The following is a 24623-nucleotide window of genomic DNA, read 5'->3' as shown; positions in this document are numbered from 1 at the left end:
AGAGAGAGAGAGAGAGAGAGAGAGAGAGAGAGAGAGAGAGAGAGAGAAAACATCCGAGTAAATTCATGATTACACATCTTTATGTTCAAGTGATATTCACTCAAGCGAGACTCTATCTCCTTCTTCAGCAACTGTGAAGAGGAGCCAGAGAATGGCATTTATGTGATAAATTTGAATGGATAAATAACAAAAGTTGGCAATAAAAACCATTTATCTTGCATTCGAGTTGAGTAAAGATTGCAAAGTTTTTTTTCTTTGCTTTGTTTGCATGACACAGCGACTCGTTGACTTATCAACAACAAACGTCTACAACTTCTGAAGTCATTTTTTATCCAATCATATCTTCTGCATGTAGACACGCTCTCCAGAATTTTGATTGAATTTCTGCTGCATGTATTGTTCATTGCACAACCGGAAAAAAAACGAGAGCAAAAGGCAAAAATATTTTGACACAAACTTGAGTTTGAGTTGAATCAAACGAAAAATAAATACTTCAGAACCGAGAAAGAGTCTTTATGCCAAACAATTGCTTCGAAGCTACAAGTATCAAGGAATTTTTGGTACAAAACCGTGTATTGTGATTCACAATTTGTGAATAACACTTTGTTATGATCCGAAAAGGAAATCCGATACTTTGAATGGATTCAAATCGCTGACTCGGGTTAAATGGTGTTCCTGAAACGTCGTTCCAATAACGAAAAATTTAAAGTAAATTATTTGAAGGAGTTGTTTTGCTTTAAAATTGTCAAACGTTTCCGTCGTTCCTAACAAATCCATTGAAATCTTTGAAAACTTTGAAAATTCTTCAGGGGAATATAACAATTCATTATGATTTCTTTGAAATTGATCGCGATTTCTTTAACGTCATTTTCCTGTTTCCTCACCTCTATCTTCGAAGACAGAAATGAAATCATTTAATTAGCAATGAAAATCGTGAGCTATGAGCATGCTTTAGCAAAACGGTGATGCAATAACAAAATTCCCCTTATTTCCAGCAAAACTCACAATGTTTGGTGATCTGGTGAAAGAGAAACGATGATCAATCGCCACAAAATATTAGATTTAGCGTCGGATTCATATAAAAAAAATGGCGACAGTAAATCTAATATTGTTTGTCGCCATACCCATTGAAAGAGTTTACCCGAAGGGCAAATGAATTTAATTGTTCTTTGGATGAGAGTAATTTTTAAGAATTTCATTGAATCAAATTAGTTGGTGAGAATTCTTCTTGTCGCATTGTCATAGAAAGTCGTAACAACAAAGACATAACCGTAGCGTGCATTAGGTGGAGATGTGTTCTTTGTCAGCAGATTTTTCATTTCTCTTTTCTTCTTCTTCTTCTTCAAGAATAATTTTTGTTCATTTCTTCTTCTTTTATTTATTTATTTTATCTTCATTCGTTCATTTCTGTTTCTGTATCAGATACAAGGGTTATTGTCAACATAAAAACTGAGTCTTTTACTGGTTATTTACTATACATAACCATGATTTCATCAAAGCTATTTTTTCAGCTCTGTTTTGCGTTGTCTGTCTCTTTGGTCGATTGGCTTTAATGGTTCCACAATGGCAACGCTCATGATTACCACACAGAAAGAGCCCTATGGGACGAATTAGCCATTTCGCGTCGATTTAGATGCAATTTTATGGCAACATGCACATAAAAAATTAAATGTCTTGCGTGTGAGTTTACACGCACTTTTCACCGCTCATATCACTTAATCGCTTGTCATGCAATCAGTTTCATTGCTCTTGTTCAATTGTTTTCTTGGGTTTCATTTCAAGTGTTCTTTTTCAAGCGAATCGTCGATCTGAGTTCAAAAAGTCATGAAAAACGAGTTTGAAACCCAAAGAATACCAGAAAATACGGTTTGAATCGGTTAAATCACTCCCGACGCTATCATTACAACCATCTCAATGACAATACAATTGAGAGCGTCCATTTAAATGGTATGTCATTTTTGTTGCTTCACACATAACATATGCAACAGAAATGGCTTTGGATGGATACGTCTGGTGTTTTATTCACAGAGATTTTTCACTATCTTATTTATAGGATAGGTTAATGTGACTATAATAACCGAAATAAAAGACTCTGTGGAATCTAAACACTTTCAATCAAGACAAATTGAACCATTTTAGCTAAAAATTGTCTCTAAAAAAAGAAACGCATAAAAATGTGTGGAAATCGATCGAAATATGCTTGACTTTGGACCAAAGTCTTTGGTTCGCATTGTGAACTTCACAATGTTCATTAGATTATAGAATAAGTAAAAAACGAATACGTAGTCTGCAGTGTGTGTTTGCCAAATTCCCCGCCCAAAATTTGAAAAAAGAGTAGAAAAAGATGAGTATCGGACTGATAATAACTTAAAGGCTAAAAACTCAAAATTGAAAATTCTGAAAAAACACAATTCGAGATTGTGTAAAGCTAAAGCTTGAAAAAACATGTTAAACACCTAAACTTTGGGTAAAGCCGATATGGCTTTAAACTCCTACAAAATTGTTTATTGGATATTTTGGAGAAAATTCTCCCTTTTTGGTCATGTTCCATTAAGTTCCATATAAGCAACAAAAGAAAAACGAAAAAATTTAATCCATCACAGTACACGAGTCATGAGTTTGATCGTTGGGCTTTGAGTATGTGTTTACAAAATGTTATGCGGAAATTTCCAATCTCTGAACACTCAAGTTGCTAAGAACATTTTAACAGTGAACATGGCTGCAAATTGTTCATTTTAAAGTTGCTTGATTTGAACACGATGCAAAAAGACGTTGCATTCTACTTTAAAACTTTTGGCTGATTGAAAATTCGACTCTAAATTCGTTGACTGTTTCCTTCAATAGATTGTGAATTTGATGTTAAATTCGAATAAAAGCTGTGTAATGCACAGCAAGCCATAGATTCTGACATAGTCTGATCTCGTTGATCTTGACCCCTGCTGGCGAAATTTGACCCCCCAACGAAATTTTTCTACCCATCGAGATTTTTCGACCTTTTTTTTAGGTCTTCACATTTTGTTCCGAAAGCAACATTTACACTAGATAGAATTGATTTTTTTTTAAACCCTCATTGATTTTCCAAAATTGAGGACCTTTTTTTGGCCTTCACTTTTTTTTCCGAAAAAACCTTCAATTATTTTTTTGACCCCATCTTGAATTTTTGGTCTGACCCTATCTGAAATGTTTGGTGTCAGAATCTATGCAGCGAGCACAGTCTGCATTCCCCCTCCTAAAGCCTAGTTTGCACTCAGGAAAATCGCGTCAAATATGTTGAGAATCGTGTCGAAATGAATCAAGAAATTGGGCATTCAAAATACTTACAATGCATTCAAATGTTTGAGATGGTTTAAAGCTTTTCCGGGAACAGCAGAAAGGCCACAATTATGTAATGATAACCGTTTTAGTTCATTTAATCCTATAAATGCATCTGAATCAATATGTAATAAACTATTGTCGGATAGAATGCTGAAATGAAGACAAAATTAATTCATTAATTCAAAGATTTCATATTTAGGAAAAAATCAAATCCAAAATTAAAAAATTAATTTTTAATTCAAATCACTGAAAATGAAGTGAAAATTTGATTGCAAAAAACTCAAATAAACTTGTATAAAAAACGGCAATAAACAATTTTCAAATTCCCTCTGAAAATCGTGAAAAAAAATGTAATGTACACACAGTTCTTCTAAATGAGGTACAGCTTCGAAGGATTTGTTTGGCAGCGTTGTAATATTGTTGTTACTAATATCCCTGCGAGGAGAATAGAAAAATCTCATAAGAAAATGCAAAAAATCTTTTGCTATTGAAAACTGCGAAGAAACACTTACAGTTTGATTAAAGTCTTTGGTAGTTCGGTTGGTATTTCGTTCAAGCCGATGGCTCGACAGGATAAGGTAAGTTCTTCGATGGTACCAGAGCATTGGCAGCCTCGTTTTTCCCATGCGTTGCATGTTTGTCGCGTTGAAACACCATACGAATCAAACTGTTTCAGTGCTTTGTCGTAAGCATCAATGGCTTGTCGTTCTGAATCTGGTGTTAGAATCACCACCGATTCGCTCAATGAATGTTTCGCCTTAGTGGTGATGTATTTGTGCGTCCGTGGTGTTGCTGGCGTGGTTTTAAGCGTTGCCGCTTCGGCTGATTGAAATGGCTGGTATTTTGTGCTCGTTTCGAATGGCAGCGTTGACCTCGACATTGATGTTGACATTGATGAAGCTGCCGGCTCAACTGCCATTCGAACGCCAACATTGACGCTTATGGTGAGCAGGACACAAAGTCCTCTCACCCATCCCATGCCAATCCGTTCAAAATTATTTCCAGCAATTTCTCTTTCTCTACTCACTGTCGTTCACTCTATTAATGTGACAACGTTGCGCCGAATGGAATACTGCCCAAAACTGGTCGTAAGCACAACATTCATATTTATTTTATGAAACAACGGATTGAACACAATTTCTCTTGATGACAATTTTGAATGTCTTGATTAATTTCACTTAAATTTCACGAAAAGTATCGAGACTTTTCAAGAGTTTCACATTTCCCATAAACTTTTCAATTGTTTGACATTGAATTTGACTGCACGCGACTGAACAATCCGTTTTGAAACTTGTTAAACTAAGTTTGTCACCAAAGTGTTTACGAACAAGATTGATTACACTGTATTTCGAATATTCACTTCTCGTCTTGTTCTCTTTTTTGAGCACAAATATTTTCGCAGACAACCTTTTTTTCACTCAAACTTTTGGTAGAGCGAACGTCGGTAGCAACGACTCGGTATTTCTTTCTTCCGATTTTTCTCACTTGTTTCGACTTTTCGATCTTCGAAGCTATTTTTCAATCTGTGTCAGTTTTTTTTTCTTCCACTTTCACTCACTCACTTTTTTCTTCTTTTTTTGTTTTCTTTTTCTCCCACTTCCTCTATATCGTCCTTAGTCTCTCACTCAGTCTGTTGTGTTTTCACAATTTTTTTTTTTCACCTTTGCTCTCTTTCAACCTCTTCTTTGCTACACTTTTTCGTTAACTTTTCCGCGTTTTTTCCTTCTCGTTTTCGTTTTCTACCCCTTTCTTTCAAGAGAATCCTTCTCTTCTTCAATCCTTTTTGCATGTTTCACCACTTTTACTCGTGTATGTTGAACTCGGCGTCAATTCGGATGATTTTTTTATTGTTAGTTATGTGCATTTAACGGCGTAAGCAGTAACAAAGCGGCAGTGTTGAATGGCAGCACCCAAATATCCAAATTGAATGGACCCATATCTGCAAAAGAAAAAAGAGACATACTCATGAAAAGGCAAACAACGGCAAAAGGGATCATAAAATACATATTGTTATGAATTTGATATGGATAAACATGCATTACGATGTGATTAAAATTAACGAGTGTGCAATAAATCTGAAATTTATGCGGCGACACATTTTACATTCATGTAAATTGAAATGAGTATCTCATGAGCAAAAAGCAACAATCTGTGATGTTAACGCGAAGTATCAAAAGATTAACCAGCTAGACATATGCTTTATACTATGTACATGTACAGTATAGTGTACAATTCACACCATATTTGAAAAACATTTGGACGGAATAGACATTTTCACACATTTTTTGTAGATTTGAAACGAGATAAATAAAATGTTTATCATATTAAATGCACGAATTTGTCGGCACTCAGTTTACGACTTTATTGCGGATGTCAAATAGGAATTTAAACGATAACATTGGAATCAAATGATGATAAATTGAGAACATATGTAAGTGTTTACAAAGAATTGGTTCATAAATTTGAATAAAGCTGTTCACAATTCGTGAGTCACGAACCGTAATTCGAACTAAAGAATCTTTATTTATGAAGATTTTTATTTATGGATAAAAAGGACTGAAAATGAGAGAAAAATGGAGAAAAACTGAAAAAAGCTTGAAATCAAAAAAAAATTTGGGTTTAGAAAAACATAAAATCCTTTGTGTTCATAGAAAAGCTCAATAAAAACGATAATTTGAATGTGAAGCTCTTTTAACTTCATTCAAATTATCGTTTTTGCGTGAACTCAATAAAGTGTGAAGAAGATCTGGAATTAAATTGTGAAGAAAAAAAAATCGTCGTATTAAAAAAGCCTTTTTCCATGGAACCAATCACATTTGAACCGATTCAACTGGAAAATGCCACTTAAAACAGAACGATTAAACGCTATAACGCGACGCATCGGCACTGCATTACAATTCAATATAATTTATTTTACTTTGTTTAAGCTCGTTTAAATTAATTGGATTATACGACACTTGAAGTGAGCTGTGACGCTATAGCAATGATGATAGTCCATTTCGATGGAATACTTTGGATTTTTATTATTGCCACTTGTACAGCAGTAGCAGCAGCAAAAAGTAGCAGCGGCATTAAACAGTAGTAGTTGTAGCATCAATTCGCTTGGCATAAAATAGAGTGTCATAAAACTTAAGTGCCGAACATAATTGTTTCGAAACTATTTTCTCTCATCGAGATGGAGAGTTTCTATGCAACATTTTATATAAAAATACAAATGGATGCATACAAAAAATGAGTCTATTAAAAAGCTAATTACCCACAGAATATTTTTATGTCCTTCAAATAAGCTTTACAATATGAACGGCAAATATGATTGATCGATGGATGTGATTTGCAATTTCGAGATGGAAAATGATTCGTTGTTTAAACCAATGATGAAAAGAAGATGGAATCATTTCAATATGGAGTTCGTATCACGGACAGCGACTGTTCGACAAGAGTGTTTGATGCGTTTCTTGGAAGATGTGACCTATTTAATTACGGTCATCGCTGTATTATTGAAACTATTCCTGCATCACAGCAACAGTGGCAGTGGCTTTGCTTGTTGAACATAGCATCAATTCAATTATTTTTCGTGTAAACATTTTCAACGAAAGGAAAATATGTCGGCATCACTTTATCGACGCTGTCAATCAGCTGGATACTCTGTTGATAGACATCCGTTGCTGCTTTTACTGACACACAATGCAAATAACGCTCAAGTTTTTGCGTCAATCGGTCAACTCACTTCAAGTTGATTTGCTTGAGTATTTCTCTGGATTTACGCAAATTTTCTATTAGCTTCGGGATATCAATTGAGGCCATCACTTCGAGTGGAACAACGATGTTTGAATCCATAAGATTTCAAAACTGAACAAACGATTTGAATCATTTGCTTCCAAACAGCTTTCATTAAGTTTCAAAGTTCATTTCCAAAGTGTCGAATCCGTACTGCGATAAAAGCCTATATAAACAATGTTATTATATTTGACAATATTTGACTCGATGTCAATGACGATGTGGCAGCGCCACCTATAGAGATTCCTTATTAAAATAAGTGGAACTATTGAGTGCGTGCACCATATCGCACGTAAATTTTCAATATGGCAGCGCCCATAGAATTGAAAAGTTAACCGATTTCATAGTCGCAAATTATCGCTGTACGGTCGAATCCAAAGGTCAATTCACATAGTTGAATGCTGACAGCTATTTGGGTGGAAATGATGTAGTATATTGCCGGAATCTCGACTTGTAAGATTATTTAATCAGAGAAGGTCGTAATCAATTTTGCGTTAAATTGACTGACGAGGAAGCGCCAACGGCGCCATAGACTAATTACACTCATTTTCGCTCAATATGATTTTATCAATTTTATCATCGAAAAAATGGTGAAATGCGTGTTTCCATGTAAAAATGAAAGAAGCAATATCATGAATGAAGCTTCAAGAATTTCTTTGCCAATGAAACTTGACGAACTTTCTTTAAAGCTCAAGCTTTTCATTCTCCCTGGCTAAAAATTCGTGCTCATGGATGATGTCATGTGTTCACTTAAATTCCTATCGAAATAGCTTAAAATAAACTCTGAAAATATCTGCTTTCACCCAAGGAAGCTCATAATTCTTAATCAATTACAAACATTTTAATCTGAACATATTTTAATTCCGCCGCAGGCATCACAAATGTAACGAGTGATTTACATGGATTTCAAGATTCATCTCATTCATCTAATTATGCAAATGGATTTCATTGTCTTTCTGTCATGTACAAACGATTTAATCGCTTAATTTGAACTAATGTATTCAATTCAAAGCCCTTAAGCTTCAATTGCGATGAAAGCCGGGTGTGCACAAATCGATTTTTATCGTTCAGCATGAACATGTGTAAACGATGGTAATGATGTTGGCAATTAGCGAGCACTCGATTAACACACTCCCATTAATATGATAATAGTGAAATAACGGCGATGCATTCAATCGACTAAAATATGTGCGTGACAACAACTGATAAAATATTCCGCAACATGAAATCAGTGGCTTATGTCGTGACAGTTTTGGTTATCACTTAATTCTCATGGCGGTCATACAGTCCAGACATGAATTATGACGATGTGAAATCAAAACAAACCACAGCATGTATGTCGTAAATCAAACGAAGCACATCGTTTGAGGTAATGCGATTTGGGCTGGCTGGCTAGCTGAGCCTTTCATCCAAGGTCAAACAAGCACATAATTTATTGGCAATGAATCATTGCTACAGCTTTGAATCAGTCGAGAAAAAAAATGCTTCGAAATTGAATTTTGATTTCTTTTTAAGCGATTCTCATGGTGTTTTTACAGAAAATGACATGAATTCTGTTTTAGCCAACTGTGTGGTCTATCCAATTCTCTCGCTCATCATGCGAAAAATCGCAATGCTGGCAAATGAAAATTGCACAAAATTCGGTATTTCATATTATGAAACCTAAGCAGCAAAGTCAACAAATTGAAATGTATGCACAAACTTGATTTCATTCACTTTGCCAAACGAGTCGGTGCGTCATAGTGATATGGTCGGATTCAGCAAAAAGTAGTTCAGGCATATGCAAGTAGTTGATAAACGCCCATGATTCGTTCTCACTATTACCATGCAATTTGACATGCTTTTTGACATGATTCCAAAATTGACTGTCAGTCAGACATACATTTATGTTTGTCGTTTATATATGCGTTTATAAAAACATTTCAATCAAACAGCAAAACCCACTCGCACACACAATTTCATTAAATTGCTTGGAGTTTTCGGTTGATAAAATAGATCCACATTGATTTGCTCCCAGTGAAAATTTATATTATTGCTATTTTGCACCATTGAAAATGTTTGTGGAATAGAGTGGATTTTTTTTTTGATGAAATTCAAACAGCAAACGTTACTCAACTTTTTTGTTGAATGAAAATCGGTATTTTTTTCTTTCAATTTTGATGCTTTTTATTCGTATTCTCTTTCATGTTGTTTGATTTCGTAAAAGGTATCTATTTAATTCAATTTCATTTTCAATCAATCGAATTTATTTCATCATTTCTCTTTTCCTTTCTTCTTGTTTTTTTCTTTATTGACATTCGAAAATTAAATTCCAGTTTTTTTTTCCTTTTTCATTGTTTTCCCCTTCGAAAAACTGATTTCACTTCATTTCCCATTTTGGAAAAAGTGAAATGTCTACTGTCGTTTACTGTTTTGTTGACGCATTTTTGTTCTTGAAATATGATGTCAACTTAAAATGATTGTAGGAACGACACATGTTGTGAAACTGACAAGAGAGAGAAAAAGAGAAGGAGAAAGAAAGAAAGAGAGAGAGAGAGAGAGAACTTTATGTTTAAAAGTCAACGCAAAACTGTAAAAGTCAACTTTTGACTGGGCTTTTGTTATTCAAATCGAGCTAGTTGATCCAAAAAGTTTATCCATTATTAACTATGTTCATCTTCTAAAAATCTCTTATAATGATTTATCCATTATTATTATTATTTAACATGTCAATTTGACTCATGCATGAGCCAATTCAATACTCTATCCCCAAGTGCCTGTTCAATAAATTATGCCATGATATCGGATATCTCAGAAATAATATAATAATCGCGAATATTTTCTCTGATTTGTTCGATTTTCCCAAAATGTGTCTGTTTTGTAATGTTCCGAAAATCATATAAAAATCATTCTCTATGTGTATCTAAACGATTTGAATATATATTTCCAGCGAAATTACTGAATCCCATTTGCAAAATGAGTTTTGGATGACGTAGTGATGAAAAAAAACCTATAAATAACATAATTCCCGAAGTTTTCTTTGTAGGGAAGGGCAAACTATGTTTCTTGTTTCTCGTTTCTCAATCTCTCCCTGTGTTCATATCGCTGCATGTTTGTACATTTATCCAAAATCACATGATGATAAAAACGATTGTGCTCATATGCGGGACATAGATATGCGCATCCAATGTGCTACTTTCTTTGTTTTGTTCCATAGAAACTTTTCGTTCTCAATCGATTGGTTCAACTGTTCTTATTGAATGGATGTTTTTTTGGTCTGTATCCGGTTCCTTTGTGAAAAGTCCAATCGATGTAATATGTGCGGCGCAATGAAGCCACGAATGAGTCGAGATAGAGAGAACCGAAAAAAAGAAGCAAAGTTATCGCAATGTTTGGTTTTGATAAATAATAATAGTTGATAGTATTACAGCGAATGATGTATGACGTTGGACTCCAACGGTTGGAGGAATTGTGGAAGAACGTTTTAAGCTCTGCAATGATTAAAATAGAGGGTGATTTTCCCGTATTTATATCAAATAGTTATAACATTTTTGTACAATAACTTATAAATATGTAAGTATAAGCGCTATTTTTGGGGAATTTAAACGAAGAATTCTTTTGGTGCTACGAACTATTGTTAGGGAGGAACTTGATTGAAATTCACTGAAGGCAAACAACAGAAGAGACAAAAAATTAACAAGCAAATAATAATGAACGAATAACACATCATCATAACAAAAGAATCAGCACCATGCCCGGTTGGGCTTGGAACAGCATGAGCTTCGAATACCGCTCGAATCGAGCACAAATACTAGAGAATCGATACAATCCAATCCATCAAAGATTGTTAGTTTGGATCGCTAAATAGACAGCGCTGAAAGGAAAACACAGACAAAACAACACAAATGGCATCAAAGCAACGGATCTTGATTTCCATTCATTTCCGATTTTGGCGTCGCCAAGTCAATGCTAAATCGTGCGGGGTAATAATGCTAAGTCGGTTCTTAAACACCCAGTTTTATTGTTTATTTCGAAGTGTCGATTCTGTAGGTGTTTCTCTTTCTTCCTTTCTCCCTCATTCTTCCTTTCGTTCTCTTTCTCTCTCTCTCTTCATCTCTCCCTTGCCCTATTCCTCTGTGTCGTGCTTCCTTTCTGTCGCGCGACAATAAAAGCATTACTTCTGAAATACGTACGAGATCAATGGAATAAATCTCATTCTTTGACTTTCTTTTATTGTTTTTTTCTTTCGCCGTTTCTTTCGCCGGCAGTCATAAAAAGCCAAGAAATTTTTAATACCAAGCTTAAAATAGAGCGAAAATGGTTTTCATTGTTTGAAAGACGACTGAAATATGGTCAAATGTGTGTTTCTTTCTCCCTCCTCGGGTATTTTGCGTCGTATTTTTCGTTTTTCGAGCTTTTTATATCGAACACAGGGGATCGGATGAGCTAAATGCTTATATAAGCAATTTTATGCTTGTCGCCCGGTTAACACAAAACGCTTCCATTCGAAGCTGGGTGGCTTTAATTGGCAAAAAATGTCTCTTGATCTATTGTTACTTAGTGCAAAACATACGGTTTTTATGAGCAGATAATATGAAAATATGAGCAAGAGTTTTTGGTGATTCATAGCTAACACACACACATAGATACCGTTAACAAGTCCGGATTAAACAAAGAATTTTGATATCTCATTCTTGAACAGCATTCACCCTCGTCATTCTCATTTTCACAGAGCAATCATTCGTGGAATTTACATTAACCATGCTCGTTGACTCAAAATTATTCATAGCATGAAGCATCACGCTTCGGGCAATGCGAGCCTAACCTCATTTTAACTTGAACCGCCTCATTTCCTAACTAAGATATGTTTTTCCGCAGCGTCGCTTTAATTGGTCCAAATGAATTTATTCAAAGTGAGAATGTTCAATTATATTCTTTGTACATTTTCCCGCTAAAATTTCTAATATCTTTCATAGCAACGCCGTGTGACGTCCCAAAATAAATTTTATTCCCCGCTCTGACTCTCTCTCTCTCGCTCTGCCTAATAAAACATTTGAAACGAGTTTTCAAATTCAGACCGGAATATTAATTAAATGTGTCATGTTGACTCCACCGCAATATTTTATTACACTGACCATGGACACGTTGGACTTGACACGTACCATTCATTGCGCGCCATTAGTTTGAATTAAACTTTGTTGCTTTTTATCGTTGCGTTTTGATTCTGAACAAATAAAAGCAACTTTTATTTACGTCGTGCGTCAAATGTTGAAATCGCAACGACAGTTTTTAGAAATTGTTTTGACTGAATATGATAACAGTAAAATGGAATTAGCGCCATTGAGAAGGAACTTCTTTTTCGGACATTTCCAAAAGAATTATTTCATGAAGAGAAAATGAATTTGTTGGAGTTTTTTTTATCACCTCTACACAAATCACAAAGTAAATTACTCGAAGTTAGTAGGAAAATATGCCAATTTAGAAATTTTATTGAAGAAAATGTTCTTGTCGCACATTTTGAGAAGTCATTTTGGTTTGGACAAGTATCGTGATGGCTGAAGAAACAACGATTTGCGGTGGTTTTTAGCATACTTGGGCCAGATTGTCGGTTGTAACCCGTCTCAAACTTTCCATCAAGCCATTTTTAACCTCCATTTTCAAAATTCGATTTCGAATGCGTCTCTTTTAGCCAGTTCAAACCTTTATCTTGGATTTTCAAGCTTTTCCACGTCTGATTTAAAGCAGTCTTTTCTACATTCATTTAAAATATAAACTTTGCGAATTTTTCTTTGCAAATACCATCATTAATGTTTCAAGCTTGGTTTTAAGTACTATGTTTTCCTAGAAAAATATTTGCAGTATACAACTTCCAATTGAAAAATTAAGTGATGTTTTCCTAATAAACAGTGTTCATTGAACACAGAGTTTCAAACACTTCAAACGTTTTGAAATGAGCGTTTTTATTCCATTAATTTACCTATGTCTATCTCGCACCTTATCTTTGCTCCTTCTTTCCTTCTTTTTCTCTCGCTCTTGTTCTTTTACTTCCTCTTCCTCTTGTTCTTAATCTTGCTCTTGCTCTTGTTCTTCTCTTTCATTCTTGTTTTCGCTCTCATATGCAAATCGCCCCAGTGACCGCAATAACTAGAAATCGTTTGGAACAATTTATGATGTATTGCTTCCAGTATTTTTGAGGACATCATTAATTTTCCATAAATTAAAAACCTTCTCATTTAATAGGAAATTCTCACTCTCTCAACCTATTTCAATTTACATAAAACTCAGTGACTTCTCGCCTAGGGGCATTTCACTCGCATTCGAATACATGATCATTCGTGCACGAATCCTGCATTCGCAAAAAACAGTATAAGTATTTGCATTCGCACCATGTATTCGTACTGCCGCGCGAGCATTCGCGTGACTCCGCATATGAAACGTATTGAAACACTCGCACATGTATTCGTCGCGAATGCGCTCAGTTGAGATGAAGTGTCAAACACAGACAAACATGTGGAAAGATGTCAGACGTGTTTGAAAAATTACAACGTGCATTAGGTGAACCTCTACCAGAAATTTTACAATTAATTCTCACACATTCTGGATTTGATACAAAAAGCAGCTTAGCTACGTTAAATAGAAGCATTTGCGGTCGCAGGTGTCCGATTTTTTGCAAATTTGTTTCCGTTTGATTACAATTCTTGATTAACTGTGGCAACTGGATGATAAGCAATCGGTGACCCAGTTTAAATTTAAACTTATTCACATTCTCGTATGATGTTTCTTTGAGAATTTCTGGGTTTTCAATGACATAGTTCTCGATATCCATAATAGCATCGTTGTCAATGAACATTAGAGATGATTCATTTTCAAATGCACAGAATTCCAGGATTTTAATAATATCGGCCGGAAATTTTTCATTCAAATATTTTTCTAATTTGAAAATAACATTTTCCAGTCCCTAAAATACAAAACACAACTTAAATTGATATTAAATTTGGATCGAAATAACTATTTACCATTTTGGCAAACTAATGTAAACAATGTAGCTGCAACGATTAACACAACAAATCAATAAGAATCTGTCAAGTGCATTCGCATTCGCGCAGCAATATTCGGACGTATTTGCTAATGCCGTATAGATACATTAAATGGTTATTCGTACGAATGCGAATATTCGGCACGAATATCAGTATTTGCGAGTGTTTATATTCAAATGCATGGCAAAGTATTCGCGCATTCGTACGAATAGCAGTATTCGCATAGAGTGAAATCCCCCTAGCTTCTCGCTTGTGTTTTCCTAGTTTTTTCCTGTTTCAATGTTCAATCTGTGTTGAATAACTTTTTAACCGATTTTGAATTCAAGTCAAGTGACAATCTTTTCAACGTTCAAAAATCCGATTTTTCGTTTCAGAACCAATTTCAAAACCTAATCGTTCCAAAAGATTCGTTTTCACATGTTTCCACAACTTGAACCACGCGTCAACCTTCTATTTTTATTTATTGCGTGCACTTGTCGCAAGTGTCAATTTGAATCATGACACCATGAACATGTGTGAAAACATTGGAATATAAAATCACAACATCAAAATCATCCAAATATTTTTCCACTTAACTTGTCGTGTACTACTTTGTCTGTGTCGATTTAAGTTTTATGGCAGCGATCTTTTTCTTCATTTTCTCCTCCCTCTTTTTTTCGTTTTCTTTCTTCATCTCTCTTTCTTTCCTTCAGTTTTTTTCTTTCTTTTTTTTCTTTTTCTCTGTTTTTGTCTCCCACTCCCCACTATCCCACTCTCCCTCTCTCTCTCTCTTTCAAAAATTTCCATCGCTCTCATTCAGTTACTGACAGTAACTTTCTTTTTTTTCTTCCACCAATTTTCGAAATTGAAACGTAGTAAGTGTAAGCGTTGAATTATTATTTTCGGAGGAAAGAATTTTAAGTATTCAGTCGTTGCGTACATCAAACGTTCGCTATATCAAAGTGAAAAAATTTGCATATGAGCGAATAGTGAGTCGCTGTCGTTTGTTGTGCCGTAAAATGTGTAACATTGAAATGCATTTGTCGCTATAAATTAGTTGGTTTACTGTAATAAACAATGACAATATTGCATAAGATGATGAATATATTCATTTCGTACAAAGTTTATCTCTATAAATGCATCAGTACGATGCTATAGAATATAAACTAGAAAATAAATACGCGAGTTCGATTTATTGTTGTGAATCACGAGCGTGAAATAACAAACGAATAATTTTCGTTTCTTTTATTTCGACTTGGTCTCAATGAAAATTCTTTTCAGTTCATTCAAAAGTGTTGTGAATTTGTACACAGCGTTTAATTACAACGTTGTTTTTCTCCTCTGATGCAATCGAAACGATTCGTACGAGCTGTCTCTTTTTGTGCATATAATATTTTATTCGGTTTTGGGGTTAATCGCAAAATCTATTAAATGCAAACCGAAAAAGTGAGGATTTGATTAGATGCCAGCAGCGCATGTTTCGTATTTGGAAATCGTATTTCATTTGATTTGGCCAAACCAAATCTGGATAATCGTGGTTGAGCACAATTCACTCTTTTACCCCTCTCTCCATCCATGTAATACGTATTAAATTGCAATTTTCGGTTGCAATATGAATAACTAATGATTTTTATTGTGGCAACTATTTCAAATAGCTGTTTGTTGACTATTCGCGAAGAAAAAAATTGGGTCACCAAAAGAGAACAAAAAAAAAACAATATCAAATCGAAATTTGTGCAATATAAAGAGTTTTGCGTGCGCGCGACATTGCAACAATGACGCAAAACACCAGCACGAGCATGAGTCAAAGAGACACATGTGAAATACGACTATTTTCAATTCATACAGAATCTCAACGCAGTGTCGTCGCCTTGCATGTAAAACATCCAGTCGTACAAGCAGAAACAGCGGCAATGACAGCAAAGGCAATAAGAGCAAAAGCAGCAGCACCAGAATCACAGTAGCACTTCCCCCCCCCCCCCCACACACACACACACACATGTGTGAGCTGCATTTTATGATAACGAATCGGGTGTTGCTGTCAAGTGTGTTAAATCATATTCGATAAGCATTAACAAAATACCAGAAATCGCTTTATTCATGGGCGATTCCCATGCAATTTCTGCCACTTTGATGTTAATTGTGATATAATTTGATGAATATGCACAGTGGCTTCTTATCAGTCTAGCGCATTAAGGGTAAAACCACCGTTCTACAATGTAATTTAACTTTCCTTTTCGCTAAACTCCTTTAGCCGCGTATTTTTCTTCATAACCCCTTTCATGATGATGACGGTGATGATGCTTGCTTATTTACTCATTTCATTTATTAACAACAACAGAAACCAAGTGAGTCAACGATGAACACGTTTCCGAGATCACTTTGCACGCGCAATGTATTTGTTGAACGAGCATTGTGCCACCACATTTTTCTTCATTTCACTTGTCGGTCGCCGGTGGGGCATATAACGAACATACAATCAACGACGTTGATTCAACGTTCAAATGTGATGAACAATTTACTTTAAATTACATGCAATTTATAAGGAAATTGCTTTCCTACAGATGCTAAAACAACAACCAAAATGGAGTGAAATTATTGTCGTCGACTCTTTTCTCATACACACGCACGCGCGCAAGTTTTTCTATTTGCTCAAGCCGATTTGTTTTAAGAATGAGCGTTTGCAGAGTGGTAAAGTGTTTTTGTGTAAGTTGAAATGGATGATTACGCAATCTGAGCCAATTTTGTGGAAAATTGTATAATATTTAATACAGAGCAACATCAAGGTGCCTTTGCATTGAGCTCGAAAATGTGCGATATGGAAGGAAGCAACATGAGAAAAAATGAAAGAACATAGCAAGAACGTAACGACAACACTAGAGAGTTATTCATTTCAGTGTTCATTACGAAAATTAGCGAAAATCTAATCTCAACCAGATTTTTGAAGGTGCAAGCTTGGATTTTTCAACGTTTCATCCTAATAAAAGCTTGAAAATGCATAATTTGATCCACGAATTGCGGATGACAATTATAACTTTTAAACTTTTCATGCATCAAAAGTGAAATTTTGAATATTTTCCTTCAAGAAAGCTCAAATATCTATCTATTTTCAAAATAATGACAAAGCAGCTCAATGAATCTAATGTTTTGAGATGAAATACAGGCAAATTTGGGGAAAATTTTGAAATACTCTAAGGCAAATTAAACGATTTCAATTACAAGCTAACAGTTTTAGGTAAAATGAAATAATTTTGAGCTAAATTTAATGATTTTAAGTTGAGATTAGGCTAAATTCGAGTTGAGCTTGAAAAGCCACCAAACACACGGTACGGAATATTTCACACGTTTGATATGAAACAAAACAATTCGTTGCAACTCAAAGTGTTTTTAGACATTTCGAAGACAATTCTGAGAACTTAATAGCTGTGCTGATTTGGCGAATGTCAGAACTAAAATGATAGTAAAGGGCGTTTTAGCTCAATAAATGATGCAATTACAGCCTCAAAATGTTCGTTCAGAGAATTGTTATTTGATCCATATTCAGTGAATGAACGACTTAGACATGCGTCAATTTCCAAAAGTGTAATAGGGTTTTCGTACCATTTCATCGAATTATCGTTTACATTCGTATTTTTCTGCTTCATAACTCAAGTGCAGAAATTTAAAACCACAAACACCGAAATTGGTTCAATATTATTGTTCAATTTGTGGATTACAACGTTGTGACTCGAACTCATTGCCACTTAAATAAATACGATTATGACAACAGTGGTGGAGAACAAGAATTCGGATGAGAAGTGATGGAGGACGAGAGAATCTCTCGTCGAGAGATGGAAAAAGAAAAACGGAGGACGAGACATGGAGGAAAACTGTAAAGACGAACAATGGAGGATGTGGTATATTATGTGGTAAATATGACTCAAACACACACACCATATGAGGAATGTAATATTCATAGCATCATCAGCTGTTCTGGTTAAATGGTTGAAAAATGATGAAATTGTAAAGCAGCGTCACGATGTGAGCAGTGAAATTGAACGGCGTCTGACATAGAATACCAAATATGAAAAGGTAAGGGCATTCTGAAGAGCCATGTCTTTTAAACAGATTAAAATTGGATGTTGACGATGTTGTTGTACGCCGTCGACGAAGCGTGTGTACTGTGTATTCGGTAGCTGTAAATATGCACAACAATATTACACCCAAACAAATTCAAGTAACACACATTTTGCAAAGTTACGATGTGTGTTTTTGTGCATTGTTGGTCTGTATTTGGGTTGCTATTGGTTGCATGTTTAAGTTGGTGTCACTTCGTTTAACTTTGCGTTACATAAATGCATACATGCAATGGCATCAAAGTGTATCATGCACTTTGCCATGCAAACGGCAACTGGAAATGCGCTCGAGGCCAATGTTTTGTGCATAGCAAAGTTGTTGCAAATGTCGGAATTGTGAAGAGCACTGAATAATCGTTTTATTTTCAACAGACTGTGTAACGCAATGCCAAGCAGAAAACTTCGTTCTCTCCTTTCTCCCTCTCTTTCCCTCTCTCTCTCTCTCTCTCTCTCTATCTCTCTCTCTTTCTCCCTCTAATTCTCCCTTTTTTTCTCTTCCTCTCTCTCATTCTGCGAGAAATGTGCAACGAGATGCAAGAATCGCGACGAAGCGCAATCGCACTACGTTACAGATTTTCATCATTTTCTAGTTTTCGTTCGCTCATTTCTCGAATGCAACGATATGAAAACCGGAAAATGTTGATACGTCGTGCGATAGTGTTTAATTTTAATTTCGGTTATTGTTTAAATGCATTGCGCTCTGTGTTGTCTTGAGGAGATGACGCACGCCGGGGTTAAATCATGATTTCATTTTGGTAAAACTCAACGATACAGATAAAAATGTTGCCAAGATAAAATTAACGACCGAGAGGCAGCAGTGCAGCAGCATCTGCACAATTTTTAACATTAAAATTTTGTACCAGTGACTGAATTTAAGAAGCAATTATCTCGAATATTTCACTCACACTAAATTCCCGAGTTCAACACAATGAATTATGCTTGCAATCCACGGCCATTCTTCTTCATATATTTTAAATGTTTTGCTGTTTTTCTAGCGTTTGAAACGTTCATATATCGCATCACCTCCAAAGCGGCTTCATTAATGAATTATCCACTCATTTTATCTGCAATCATTTTGTTTCACTTTTAATTGAGTCATTTGCTTTTAATTACCACATAATCTAACTTAACATACATTTTTCGCGTCTTTTTGTTATTGTTTCGTTTCGCAAACTTTGTTATTTGAGTTTTCAGTTTGTTCAGTAATATCAGGCGGATGTGCTCAGTATAAGGCGGATGTGCTCAGTGAGGCGAATTTTTGTTAATTTGCACACATATTTTGTGACAAAAATTAATTGATATCATAACTTATCGGCGCAATGCTTTTGCAGCAGCTTTATGACTCGGATTGCGGTCACAAAGCAGAAAATGGAAGAAAATGAGGGAAAATGGAGAAAAACCGGCTGAAACAATATTGGTAAAAAACGAGTGGATAAAGGAGAGAAAGAACGGTTTAGCGAAAACGAGGAAGATTAAAAACCGTTTCTGGTGAGAGAAAAAGGCAACCAGAGAGACAAAGAGAGGGAGAGAGAGGAAAGCGAATCCGAAAAGAGCGGCACAGAGAAGAAGCAAATAAAACGTGAAAAACACGCCGCAAATACTAATTTTTTTTAATGGGTCCAATTTTTAATGTTGCAGCATCAGTGATGCCGTATCACTGACATCGTAATTTGTTTTGGTCGGAATGCAGTTTTATCGCTGGATTTTGGTGCAAATCCTCGGTTTTGCTCATTTTTCGATCGAAATTCTGGAAACTTTCCACAGAACTTGCGAATTTAAAGATTATCGCTTTGATGCGAAAGCCAATGTATATCCTTTGACAGATGTACAGTTACCAAAAATCAGCTTATTTGGTTGATAAATGAAACAATCCTGAACAGAGAAGAAAAAAAACGAAATGAAAAAGCAGCCATTTCTCGGTCCAAATCTAGCCGTGAACTGTGTAGCAAAACTCGTTACATTTTATATTGTGCTGAATGTTCATTGAACAATGTTCAATGCAAACAAAAATATTGCTCAAAGCTCCGGAATTGACTGATTATCGGGTTATCGCAATAAAACTACATTTCAAATACAATTCATCGTAGGCCATTCCAAAAGTTCATTGCCACAAAAGACATTGTTTCGCTGACCAGCCCAGCACAAGGCACATATTTTAGTGTGATTTGTCTTTTGGATTTGTAACCAAGATTATATTATCCAATTTATGTGGCCAGTGTAATGGAATCTAAACGCCTATTCCATGTCATGGCTGATGCCAAAGAGTTCAATGGAAAAGGTAGAAGCCGAAGCGAAGCAAAGTTGTTGACAGAATTTATGGTTTTCCAATACAATAATTTTTGCTCAAATGTGAGTGTGAGAGAAAATGATATAGGCTCCGTACGGTCTTGTATTTATTGCATTTAATGTTCATTCGGTCGATTTTATTGCGATGGCATTCATTTCAGAACGATGTTCAATCAGAGAATTCTTACAAAACCGCAATGTCACAGCGGATAAAATTACGATTATAATTGAAAGCATCGCATAATATGTGTGATTGCTTTAGGCAATCCAATAGGTTTTCCTGTACAACGAGATTCAGGTTTTTTTTTTCGAAATGCGAGATTTTGAGATATTCGCCAATTTGATCCATTATATTGCCTTCGACTGATATACCTTCTGTTTCATAACTCTGCGTACATCCAATAAAATTCTCTATAATAATTAATCAAAATGTACGCATTTTTACCAATAGACTCTGACACAGGCTGTTCAACATAGTTAAACTTCAATACAGAATTTTATCTCGCAAATTTGCGAACGAAAAACGAAAATTAATTTTTCAAAGTGGACCGAAAAATCCAGAAACTCAAGTGGAATACCGATTTTTCGGAGAAATTTTTCTCCTTTTTTTCCGATTTTTTGCTCGATTAGCCTTTTTCCATACTTCATCTTTTATATGTTTGAATCATCCATTCTATTGATAAAATGTTGCTGTTGTGTGTGTGTGTGTGCTAAATACACAATTTTATTATTCAATATGCGTAAAGTCATTTAACCCAATCGAGGTTCTATCGTAGCACGCATCACAAACCTTCATATCGTAACGATTCCACGTACGCTTGCTCCTCATTTCATCACTGTGCTGTGTTGTCATTGTGCAGTCGACGCTTTGTTCCAATAAACATATACATCTCGTCCAATTCCGGCTATTTATATCTCATTCTGTAATGCTTTCCATTCGGAAGATTTCGTACGAATCATCGAAAGCAGGGAAATTAGGAAAATAAGTCCCATGTACTCATGTTTTGACAAGAAAAAAATAATGAAAACAAAAATAAACACGATTTTTCAATGGAAAACCGAAAAATGGAAATAATTTATGTAAAAAGATGTCATTGGGACGGAGAATGTCTTTTCGTCGAAAATCTTCCGCTGAATTGAAATGTAAACGGTGTCAACGAGCGGGAGAAAATAAGAACTGTTTGTCAATTCACGGGGAAAAACGTGTTTTCAAGAGCGAAGCATTTTCATGAGTGAAGTGTTTTTCGATTGGATATGTCACATTCTGACAACATCGAGCAAAAAAAAAGCCGTTTCGTTGCGATAGCATTTGAGTGTTGCCCATGTAATTGATGATTGAACATGACCGAAGCGGAAAAAAAACGTTGGTTCTCATTCATTACAGCATCAATTTAATTGCATTTGCTTTTGATCTCTCAATGGATATTCATTTGAAGTCGAATTGATTCCAATGTGATTTCCATTGACTTTGTCATGTCAATGATTTTCGATTTGTTTGCGGTTAGAGCGAAACGGGAGATGCAGTGTGTGTGTGTTTGCTTTCATTGTGTGGCATTATGTGTGTTTGCTGATTGAATTCTGAATGATTAATTATTGAGTGCGATCACTAATTGACAAACATTTATCTGTTGGCACGGAATCAATTAGCTTTGTCTCTGGCGGCATATCGAATGCCGATCGTGATGAATGGACATCCATTCCCCGCCCACATGATTCCGGAATACCACAGTTGAAGCCGTGTCGAAAAAAGTCCATTCAAAGTCGAGCCAGAAAAAACCGCATGCACAAACGAATCTCTTATTAAAACAAAGAAAATCGCGTATATTCTTGCAAGAATAAACCCACCCATGGGTTATGGAAAGTCACAAAAAATCTTCTTATCATTTAGAAAATACTTCTTGCCGTCTCGTTTCAACAAAAACGTTTCTTGGATTCCGTACGATTATCCGCTTTGGAAAAAAGTTTATGATTTTCCAAAGCGGGTTCACATGGCGCCCAAACTGCAGTGAATAATACACTGAGCCAAGAATAAAAACGGAAATAGCCCAAGTTTTTTTCTGTTTGACAAGCACAAAAGAAAAAACTGCCGACGATCTTGTGAGAGAAAAAGAGAATAAATAGCCGGCACACCATAAACATCAATCTCTCCCCCTTCAAGCGTAACAGAATATTAATGAAAAACACACCCAAAAGCATCAAAATAAATGAATCAAAATGTCATTATCATTATATTTTCGGAGCATGACAAACTCACAATTCATAGCAACAAAAACACACTCACAGGCTTTATCAACATCAACCAAGCGCTCAAAAACAAGAGACCAAAATATGTGTGTCATTCAAGAAAAAAGAGGAAATATGTGCAAAAAAAAATTCGTATTCATGCTTTTTTGGTCGTGACATCAAGCATCATAGCACATACAGAAACTCTTTTTCACACAACACCGTACATTTTCACACATCACTCTCATTTTTCTTCTCAATTATGACGATATGCATATTAGGCATATGGTGAACCATATCGGATGTGGATGGAAAAAATCACACATGGCAGATGAAGGGCAAAAATGAAGAGATAACATGGAAAATAGGAAAAACATCTTGTATTTGATGGGTTGGTTTAGATTCAGTTTTTGCTTCATCGTAACTTACTTCAACTTTTGCCTGTTCTCACTTCGTGGATGTTTACTACTCGGTAGTCCTATCTTATTTTCTTGCACCAGAAGAAAGTCTTCTTCATTTTCATTTAACTCTATCATCATTTCACATCGTCTTTCTGACTCTTCTCATCTATTTTGGGCTTCTTTTTCTCTCTTTTCTCTCTGTCTTCCATGTCCTCCCATTCTAATCACTCTTCAGTGCTAGGGGCGAGACACAAATTCTAGTAGAGTCTAGTTACATTCAATTTTATATATTTTTCCTTTATGTCCTCTAATTTTTCTAGTTTTGCTGCAAAAGTGCTAATATTGTGCTATTATTTCTATTAAAATCGGTTGCAGAGCGTATTACACTGTCAATATAACGCTTATGGAAGACCTAACGAGATTATTTTGTAAACAATAAACAATACATCCATAAGCGTTAACAATGGCAAACCAAACTCAATAATTTCTTCTATTTTTCCTATTTATTGTTGAATAATGTTCTAATTTTACTCATTTAAGTTTCGTGTCTCCCCCCTAGCTTCAGTGTCTACGTTCACATTCAACGTCATTGCGACTTTCATAAAAATTTCAAGCCCCCATTTTCTACATTTACAAATATCCTACACATTTCATTGGATCATATGATCAAATTCATTTCGCAAACCGTCATTCAGTGCAATTTCAAGAATGGCTCAAGTAAATTACATAAATATTTGGCTGAAATTCATTGGAAATATTTATAAATTTACGCTTACATATAGGAAACCTAGACAATAATTCAACTATTCATTACAAGCAAACAAAATAATTTCCCATTTTCGCTTTGGTTTCTTTTTGTTTTCGGTTTTTCTTGAAGGGTTTTTCTTCTTTTTGCGCTTTGTTTGCCTAGTTTGAGTTGACACAGTTAAGTGAGTTCAATTCAAGATCAAGTTTATGACTCAATTTGTGAATTTCAGATGATATTCCGTAGATTGCAAATGAAATACGTGGAATATATGGTCAGGTGAGCGCCGGAGGTGCATAATTTATTTGCACCGAAGAGATTCCAAGAATTCAATACCTATCTTAAAAATGAGTAATTTTGTGTGATTTCTCAAAATACGACGAAATGTAGTTTACCGGGATTAATACAGGCGATAAAATGGAATTTTCGTGTTTTCCCAGTTTTTTTTCACTCTTTATATTTTCCCCTTTTTGGATATAAAAAATAAAGAACCCATCTTTTGACTTCATGTACTTCATTTGGGCTGTGAAAGCTTCCCTTGAAAATTGTTTTCTGCAATTAAGACGGTTATTTTAATACGGTTTTGCAAAGGTTTTTTCTGTTGCGGTAAAAAGTCCTTTCCCAAAATCGTCTATTTTCTGAAAATTTTCTTTTTTCATCGAAAATTTTGATTTTTTCAAGAATAAATAAGTAAAACGTATTTGTATTTTTCAAGAATCATAAAAAAGTTCGGTTCAAAAGAAAAATTCCAACAAAATTGCATCAA

The 24623-nt window shown here is 35.2% G+C and overlaps 1 protein-coding gene across 3 annotated transcripts in view; it reads right to left on the bottom strand.

Annotated features, from left to right (window-relative positions):
• The window catches only part of LOC129570441 (follicle-stimulating hormone receptor-like), a 50835-nt gene that overhangs the window by 12002 nt on the left and 14210 nt on the right, over positions 1-24623 (bottom strand). For all 3 annotated transcript variants that reach the window (XM_055450039.1, XM_055450043.1, XM_055450040.1), the window contains 3 exons: positions 3828-5254; positions 3679-3750; positions 3322-3465 (listed from right to left, as the gene is read on the bottom strand). In XM_055450039.1, coding sequence (XP_055306014.1) covers positions 3322-3465; positions 3679-3750; positions 3828-4294 — 683 coding nt within the window. In that variant the 5' untranslated portion in view covers positions 4295-5254. The remainder of the gene's footprint in view (positions 1-3321; positions 3466-3678; positions 3751-3827; positions 5255-24623) is intronic.

Source organism: Sitodiplosis mosellana, unplaced genomic scaffold, assembly GCF_009176505.1.
Source record: "Sitodiplosis mosellana isolate CC-2019 unplaced genomic scaffold, AAFC_SMos_1.0 Smas_scaffold_59, whole genome shotgun sequence".
NCBI lineage: Eukaryota > Metazoa > Arthropoda > Insecta > Diptera > Cecidomyiidae > Sitodiplosis > Sitodiplosis mosellana.
This window is presented reverse-complemented; position numbering and strand designations above follow the sequence as displayed.